Below are 9,856 nucleotides of genomic sequence, written 5' to 3' on the forward strand. Positions count from 1 at the left end.
GTGATTAAAATACCCCTCACGCTTCCACTCTCCTCGACCTTCAGTTAAATATGATAAAACGACATCCATGTCAACATTAATAAATTTTTTGAGGTACAAATTAGACAACTTATCCCTTCTATAATGAGGGACGCCATAATAATCGCGAATGGAGTAAAAAAAATTTTACTCTTAACAAACACATGATTTTTTTTTAAATTGGAGTAAAACTCTAAAACTACTGATATAACGACCTGTGTTGTCAGGACTAAAGAGAAATTCATCCAACCATGAAAGCGTACAAGATCCCATATCTCTTCGCAATGCGATGCAGTTGGGTTGAAACCTCTTTCAAGGATGAACGTTCGTCCTGGAATGGTTAAGAAAAAAGCTTCGGTCTCTTTCGATTTAAATTTAACCAGAACATACTTCAGCTATGAAGGTGGTTCTGGTTGGGATCTCGTTCCCTTTATTGTTCTTGGAGGCATGTTTTCTATCTTTTAAATTTAAACTATCTATTAAATATACTAACCAACTAACCAAAATCTAATAACAACAAAATTAAACTACAATAAATTCAAATAAGCAAAATAAAAATAACAATAATAGAACTTAAACAAAAGTAAAAGAAGAAAGGAACTGTAAATCGTTGCTAATGGTGGCAAAGTGGATTGAATCGATGAAGCACCATTTTTCTCGAGTTTCTTGAAGAATAGAAAAAAAAAACATTGGTTGAAGAAGATGGAAAATAAATTTCTAACAGTAAAGCACCCATTGCTCTTTCCTCCAATGCATTATCGAAGAAAGGTTTCCAAAAGTTTTCACTTATCTTCCTCTCTCTCTCTCTCTCTGTATATATATAAATATTCAATGCTCTTTTGGTTAATTTATGTTTCATTTATGTGTTATATTTAGTAAATTTCTCCTTCTTGGGTTCCTCTAGTTTACAAAGTAGCTTCTAGTATTGCTGATTGTGAATATTTCAATATGTATTATATCTTTGTTTTGATATGAGATGAATTATAATTTTACATATATAGATGTTGAAGAAAATGGTGAAGTATATTCCAAGCTATCGGAACCTATGCATGAAATTTTTTTACTAGCTGATTCCAATGTAATATTTTGTTATTTGAATAATGGTGCTTTAAGACTTTGTAGTTAGTAGAACAGATGTAATGTTGATGTCTTTTTTCATAGTTCTCCAAAAAAAAAAAAAAGAGAAGCATGGCAGATAAGATATTGTATGAACTTCTTCAAGATGGTGATTCAGCTAAAAAATATATGTAAGGATCTAGAAGTATTAAATTCGACAATTGAATCCTTCTTGATAATTTTGTTAAAGGTCTACTTATGTCTATCAACTCTCAAATTAAGGCTTTGAAGAACCACTCTAAGCTCTCTAAAAGACATATGTCGATGAAGCAACTTAAGAAGTTTGGAGAATTTGAGTTGTAACACTCCTAACCCGTGTCCGTCACCGGAGCAGGGTTATGGAGTATTACTGGATCTATCGGACAATTTACAATTAATATACAAATAATTATCAAATACAATATAAAATAATCTTAAAGTCCCTTAGATAAACCCTCGAGGCCTATAATACGAGTTAGGAGTGATTCGGGACTAATTCAGAAACTCGAGAATTTTTTTTGTGCGAACTCAATATAACCCATTTATAAATATCTAACATTCCCTGCAATTCAACCGCAACCAATTTACAATCAATATGGAACCAACACATTTTCACGTTCAAACATATTTAAATCATGCCTAAAACATTTACTTATCAAATTGATCAACAACATTCATAATACTATATAAAAGTTAACTAATAAACTCCGTTCATTTCATTTCAATTTTAGTACCAAACTAACTCAAAAGTATATCAATTTAACTTACTATAACCATAAGTTCATCTTAAGTTCAAACATGCATTTTCTTAACACTTAAACAACCAATTCATATGGCCAAATACACACCAACCTTTATAAGCCAAATCTAATGGCTAATATCATAACTCAAAACATACCAAGATGACACTAGCCTATACATGCCATATACCATATATATACAATTCAAAAGTACCAACTTAGATGTCCGATAGCGCGATGATGTTCCCGACAACTTTTGGATTCGAGCTAGCCTTGATTCTCTATAAAACATAAGAAAATAACACGAAGTAAGCTTCATAGCTTAGTAAGCTCGTAAGTGAATGATTCAATACATCAAATACATACAATTCAACTAATTGTACATAACATCACCATATATACAATTACAACAAACCTTCTCATGTCTTGAAACATGATCAAATACCATTTCATTATCTTTCTCCATTAAATACTCGAATAGGTTCTATACGTACCTGTATCGTCTCGTACTAACCTCTTTCTCAATCATCTCATTCATTTACTCATTGAACCATTCAGAATAGAAATCGGATACTCAAATGTCTCATATGATAAGTACCTATACCATGGCCCGTAGCCAAATCAAGGTAACTTATCCAAAGAACTATTATTATGGCCCGAAACCAATTTATCCGATATGCATGGCTCGAAGCCAAATCGGTATAAATCACACCTGAAGTGCTAATATCATGGCCCGTAGCCAACTCATCCTATATGCATGGCCCAAAACCAAATCGGTATATCAACTTATAACGTTTCACAAGTATCCAATTCTATTCCTAAGGTTCAACCGAGATTTCTAGCTTGTCGATTCTACCTTCGGATATATCCGTAAAGTCGTATTTACAATTCATACATTAATGAAAATCTCGTAATCACAGTTTAGGCATAACCAAAGCATTTAACATGCATTATAATGAAATCATCACATTACGAACTTACCTCGTACTCGGAATTGACGAATCGGATCGATTACTCGATAATTTTACCTTTCCCCCGACCTAATTTCGGATTCCTCTTTTCTTGATCTATATGTATTGAAAATTAACTTATTTAATCATATAATCATTCAATTCAGCCCAAAAACACATATTTAAGCCAATTTGCACTTTGGCCCTAAACTTTCATATTTCTTACAACCCTATTTCATAAATACACAAAATTCATAAAATTCAACAAGACTCATGCTTGGCCGAATTACCATAGTGCCCCTAGCAGCCCATATTTCACATTTACTCACACTTTTAACCCCACATTTTCATCTTTTCACAATTTAATCCCTAATTTGCATTTTCATAAAAAAATCACTTTATAAAATATGAAAATCTAACATCAAATATTCATATTTCACCATTAAACATCAAAGAACACATAAGCTCATCAATGGAAACTATCAAAATCTTTAACAATTTTAAAATCGAAGACACGAGCTAGCTAGTACTAGTTGCAACGATCACAAAAACATATAAATAATTAAAAACTGAACAAAAATATAGGCAAGAATGAGATTGTCGAATGCTTAAGCACAAAAATGCTTCCAAATCCCTAACTTTCGGTTGAAAGTGATGAAAGAAAGATGGTAACTTAATTTGTTTTATTATAATAATCATTAATTACCAATTTACTTAATTAACCTTTAAAAACTTTAAAAATTACACAAATGCCAAGCCATTAAAATTCACTATCAACTCCAATGGGCTAATTACCATATAAGGACTTCCACTTTAAAGCCCTATAGCTATTTAATACTTTTAGCTATTAGAACTCAACTTTTACGCTTTACGCGATTTAGTCCTTTTTACTGAATTAAGCATTCAAACAGTAAAATTTCTTTACGAAACTTTCATCTAATAATTCTATCATGCTGTAAACTTTAATGTAATAATAAAATTAATATTTTGACTTCAGATTTGTGGTCTCAAAACCACTGTTCCAATTTGACCCAAAAATGGGTTGTTACATGAGTTGCCTCAAGCTATGCAAAAGTGAGTATTATAACAAGGACAAAATTGATGCTCTTTTCCCTTTTTCTATTGTTGTAGGATTATTAATTATATGTCGTTGTGTTGCATTGTTCTTCACTTCGCATTGAAAGAGTGAGGATATTAGCAAGTGTTTACATATGTGTATTTGGAAATAGATTACGGGGGATGTTTTTGTTCCAAATATGAAGAATAATAAGGATAAAATAACAAATCAACTTGTTGATTATTAAAACGGAAAGGAAAGGAGATTAAAACTAAAGGATTTTAGTTAGTATTTCTTTGTTAATGGTATACTTTATTTACTTTTTATACGTTTGTGGTTTAGTGATGATGTTCATTTCTACCATTTATTTTGAAAATATTTGGCATGTCTTTGATCTTCAGATTTGATACATTTAAACCAATGCATGAAATGTGGAAAGGCTACGTGAATCAACTTATCAAAACTACTAGGTGAGATATCATCTCATTTTACTTATTGTTGAGTGTTCATTTCTCTCTTCCTCCTCATGGAGGTTCATCTTTGTATTTATAAGGCGTGATACACTGATGTCATGACGTACTAGGGGTAACTAGGCGCCATGCTTGGTGACACGTTACAATAAAATGTATATAACAAGCCTCAACTGCAAGACTTGTTTGTGTAAGCTTGTCTCAGAAGAGTCATTTTATAACTCTCCTTCGACAAGGCGGGAGAAAAGTTGTCTTATATAGGATATAGAGCATGCTATAACCCGATTGAATGTTTGACCCAAACCAACTTTTCTATCAAGGACACGTGTGCTCGTCACTCATCTCAGTCCACAAGGTATAGTTCAACTAGCTACTGTCATGCTTGCTCTCCCCTGTTCACCAACATTCTATTGAGGGCACCTAAGGACTTGCGTCACCCCAAGGGGGTAATGTGTCGCCACGCATGGTGCCTAATTACCCCTAGTACATCACATCAGTGGGCCGTACATTATTTTATTCCAATGATACATCTATTACTCACTCAATTGCAGGAAAAAACAATTGGCTCAATGTCTTATCGGTGCAGATCTACATGTTGCTCTCATTCTAGGTTGTCTATACTTTACTTTTATAGCAATAATTCATATTGTTTGTGCAGTTTTATCTTTTATGAAGTAGTAAATGCATTTAGACTCTACCCACTTCAATCAACTTACAAATACGTAAACTGTACCAATATATGTTAATTTGATGGGAACGATTAGGTATTTGAAGGAATGCAATAATAAAGTTTACTTTGAGGAATCTTCATTTTCTATGTTGTTATGAAAGAATTTATGAACTTCTCTCGTTGAGAATAGAATGATTCTTGAAATTTCAAAAGCCAATTTGAAAAAACAAAAACCCATAGGAGCCATTATAATTTCCTCTGTGGGTACCCTTTATCTATTCATTTGTCACAGTTTATCTAAATCAATTCAAAAGGGTAACTAAAGATTCGATTTGTTGAAAGCATGTGTAACTAAAGAATGTTTGTGTATGCTATTTGAGTTGGACAAGGAGCACACAGGCTTAAAGAATGCAGTAGTTACTAATTGAATTCATTTGCAAACCTTTTTCAATTTTTTTCTTGTTGGTTTCTGTTGTAATCTTCTCTATATTTTTTGACAGTGGCCGAGTGTAAGGTTACTAGTTTCACTGGAGTGAGTGGTATTATGATTCGTCAGACTGCCTGGTCTAATAACCCAGGACACTAAATTCCCATGTAATTCAACCATCTCTTTTAAAAACTTTTATCAAACTTTTGTTGTTTTTGTGAATTTTTGTTATAATTTATTTGATTTTAACAACAATGCTTTAACCATTCAATTTTATGCTGTTTGCAGTTGTCCCCAAAAAGTTCTCTCTCTTCATATTCCAAGTTCATTGCTGGAAAATTACACGACAAGGCGACAAACTCACTTCAAGAAACTCGGGTTTGTGATGTTTTAACATTTATACTAAACATTCCATTTTAGGCTTCCCTTTTCACTCAAAGTTCCACGTTGACTTCTGGTAAATGATACCGTGTAAGATTATTTTTCCATGTAATTTCCAACTAATATATATATATATATATTAATCTTTCCAAAAATTTGGCAGCTTGTCTTCTTCCCTCACCCATCACGTTTCTCCACCATTCCAATTCCATCCATCCATATTGTGTTTATGGGGAAAAAATTGGCTATGGAAGACACACATATATAGATACATATACCCATGGCCCTTGTAATTTTCACTGCCTTGCTTCTAACCATATCATGGCTCAGTGAACTTAAATCCAAAATTGAGGTGATAATTAAAGATCTTCATTTTTTTGAGGATTTTGATCTAATACTTGTATCAAAGATGATGAATAGTTACCACTTACCAGTTTAGTATTGAAGGGTGTTTTATTAATATAATTCTTTTTTACTTTCTTTCATTAGTACATTGGTGTTTGAAAAACTGCTCAAGTGAAATTTGAGATTTGAGTTTAATTTTAATTTTAATTTTTTTAATCATGAAGAAATAAATTGAAAAAAGAAAAGGACAAATCTTCAATAGCCTTTCTTTTTTTCTCTAATTGCTGTATGTATAAATGGGGAAGGAATGACGAAGTAGACCTGTCCATGAGCTGGGCGGCCCGGCCCGGCCCGACGGCCCGTCTGAAATATGAGAGGGTTTGGGTAAAAATATAGGCCTGAAATATGGGCTTGGGCAAAATTTTAGGCCCGTTTAAAAAATGGGCCGGGCCTCGGGCCAGATTTTTTTGGCCCGGCCCAAAAAATATTAAATATATATTTTTTATTTTTAAAATATAATAGTTTTTTATTTTAAGTTTATTTACTTTTATTTCCTTGACTAGTGTTACAAAATAATAATAATAAAACATCAAGTTTATTTTACTAATCAAATGTTAGATTTTGTTACAACAATTAATATAATTAATACAATTAATAATTTGATAAATTTACTAATCAGATGTTAGATTTTATTACAACAATTAATACAATTAACAATTAATAATTTGATAATTTTACTAACAATTAATTTTAATAACAATTAGTTTTAATTTTATTAAAAAAACTAATTTTAATTTTAATTTTAGTTAAAAACGGGCCGGGCCAGGCCGGGCTCGGGCCTCATATTTTTTCTTCGGGCCGGGCCTGGGCAAAATCTCAGGCCCATATTTCGGGCCGGGCCGGGCCCGAACCTAGTAAGCGGGCTGAAAATTTTTTGTGGGTCCGGCCCGAACCCGGCCCATGGACAGGTCTATGACGAAGAGAGGTTAGAGGCGTGGGAAGATAAGTGCAAAACTTTTAAAAATATATTAGTTGGGAATCACATGCCGCATCAGATTATAGATGCACTATAGTTGACGTGACAGGAAGAGTTTAGTATTAATTTCTCTATAATGGGCTGGAATTTGTACCTAATACTAACCTTTTTTGAGCAATCGCTTTAGGATACTTGGCCCAAATCCAAAAACTTGGGTTCGGATCATCTAAACTCTTATTTAAAAAATAAATTTATACTTTTACAATTAAACTTAAATAAAATAAAATATTTTTATTAGTAAATAGTAATTTGGGTAACTGGTTTTAGTTTAAAAAAAATTATTCAACGCCCGACCAATTGAACCCAAACTCTTAACCTAATGGTACTGGAACAGTCCTCTTTGTGGTGTGTGAGTTAATTTGATCCGAGAGGTATGGGAATCAATTATAAATTAGAGTGGCAACATGTTCAAGTCTTACCATTTTTTCCATTTATTTTGAATTTAAATTGTTCAAGTCCTTCTTAATTGGTATTTAAAAATGAAAAATTAAATAAATAAGATAATAATAAAAGATAATTATTTGAGTAATTGTTTTGTCCTGCAAAAACTATTTAATTATTACAACTTTAATTTTTATATATTTTAATTTATAGATTAAATGTAAATTCAGTAGATTTGATAATCAATTAGTGGTTTCCTTGTAAAAAAATCTTCTATTAAACTCAATTGAAATCACCCAATTTTAAAAGCAAAATTAAAAGACAAAATTTCCTTAAAATATTTTTATTAGTAAACAGATAATTATTTTCAACGTAAGAGGATGTGAGTTCAAGTTCGCTGAAATGCACTACCATCCTATTTATAGGTTGACTATTTATGAATTAAAAAGAAAAGCAGATATGATCAAAATTTATGATTTACATTATTTTAAAATAAACATAATTTATACCAGAATTATATGCAAACCTAAAATGCAAATACAATAATCTCTATTTTTGACCTTTCTTCCATAACACACCAATCTTTCTCAACATATTGTTCTTCTTTTTCGATAAATCATTGCCATCGTCGTCATCGATTCTTTCCCATTTCAGTGGTCCGATAGTTATATCGAAAGGTATTGTCTTGTCTGAATATCTCCCATTGTTAGACAACATAGCAGTAGCTGCTTTAGCTACTTTTCTCCATTGATTTGCTTGTACTTTAAGTATCTTCAACTCGGCTTCCATTTCTGTGTTTGCTGCTTGCGCTGATTCAAGCTCTTCGGTCAACCGAGCTGCTCCTCAATTAAATTTATCAGTTTCTTCAGTTAAATATCCAACTCTCATCAATGCTGCTTGCTCTGAAGCTTTTGATGCTTCTAACGACACAACAACCGATTCATCACTCTTCATTTTGCTCTCAATTTCCCTTTTGAGCATTTTGTTTTGCTCGGTTATGGTATTCAGTTCTGTTTCCTTGACGGTCAAGTTATCTTTCAGTTCTTTCAAATCAAATTCTAACTTCTTCAACCCCGCCGCAAGTTCAGATTCCCGAAGACCTTTGTTTTTTTGTCTCAATTCTTCAACATTGGCTTTGGTTCTAGTTAATTCGGCCTTGAGTTTGGCTTTCTTTTGGGACAACTCTGTTTTTATGCATTCCACTTGTTCATAAGCACTCCTAATTTGCAATGTGCTTTTGATATATTCTTTTTGGTACCTCACTTCAGCTTCATCCAATGCCAATCTCAATTGACTGATTTCAAGTTTCGCAAAATTAAGCTCGGTTTTAACCCGTTTTATCTCCTCATTTTTTTCATTCTGTTGTTCGGGATCCTTAATGCAACCATTAACAACCAGTTCTACTTGTAGCTTACTAACAAGTCCTTCTAATGACTTAACTCTACATTTTGATTGTTCCAACTCCAATAGTAACATGTTGTAAGCTTCAGTTTCTTTGGTTGCATTGGAACGTAGGTTTTCGATTGTTTTATTTGCTACTTCGAGTTGCATTCGGGTTTTGCTAACAAGTTCAAGACCCCATGCTTCAGACTCTCGGCAATCAGTGAGCTCAGACTTGAGTTTTTTGACCAAGGAAAGAGTTTCGGTCAATTCAATTTTCATATTCTGAATCTCAGCATGTGCAGATTTAGCATGCTTCATTTGAGTAGATTAGATTTATAGACCTTTTCGAGCTGAACTTTAAGCTTTTGAATTTTGTTCATAGCGGAAACCAATGAAGCCGAATCCATTGAGTGTTGTTTCTGGACAGCCTCAAGTTCGGACTGCCATGCTCTATCTCGATCTTTCGAGATTTTACAGAGTCCTTCCACTCGATCATCTTCAGAAGCAGAAATTTCCATCAATTGTCGTTCGGATTCTTCAAGCTTAGCTGACATTATCGATACCTCATTCTTCGCCTCCTCAGCCTTCTGTAAGACCAACCTCTTTCACGACTCAGATACAGTTAGCTGATCATTCGTCTTCTTCAAATCACCTTGGAGTTGATCAAGCTGTGCTTCAAGTTCTGTCACTCGACTAGGTTCATTCTTCTAGAACTCTGTTAGGATCATCTCGATTAAGCAACAAGTAACAAAAATAGCAGAATAAATTGAGAAATTGAACACACAAATTTAACGTGGAAAAACCCCTCCAAAGAGGATAAAAAAATCACGGGAAAAGATAATTTTACTATAGTGGCAAAAGAACGAAGAGTACAAAAGATGGAGATAAAACTAAACCCTAAAA

The 9,856-nt window shown here is 32.9% G+C and overlaps 1 protein-coding gene and 1 pseudogene across 1 annotated transcript; one reads left to right on the forward strand and one right to left on the reverse strand.

Moving 5' to 3' along the window:
* The first annotated feature begins 336 nt into the window (after nt 1-336).
* Nucleotides 337-5,813, forward strand: LOC107908408 (ribonuclease P protein subunit p29-like; annotated as a pseudogene).
* Nucleotides 5,814-8,413: 2,600 nt separating this feature from the next.
* Nucleotides 8,414-9,271, reverse strand: LOC107908413 (interactor of constitutive active ROPs 2, chloroplastic-like). Its single transcript, XM_041099962.1, has one exon. The coding sequence runs from the start codon at nt 9,269-9,271 to the stop codon at nt 8,414-8,416; it is 858 nt and encodes a 285-aa protein (XP_040955896.1).
* Between the last annotated feature and the right edge of the window lie 585 nt (nt 9,272-9,856).

Source organism: Gossypium hirsutum, chromosome D08 (assembly GCF_007990345.1).
Source record: "Gossypium hirsutum isolate 1008001.06 chromosome D08, Gossypium_hirsutum_v2.1, whole genome shotgun sequence".
Classification (NCBI taxonomy): domain Eukaryota; kingdom Viridiplantae; phylum Streptophyta; class Magnoliopsida; order Malvales; family Malvaceae; genus Gossypium; species Gossypium hirsutum.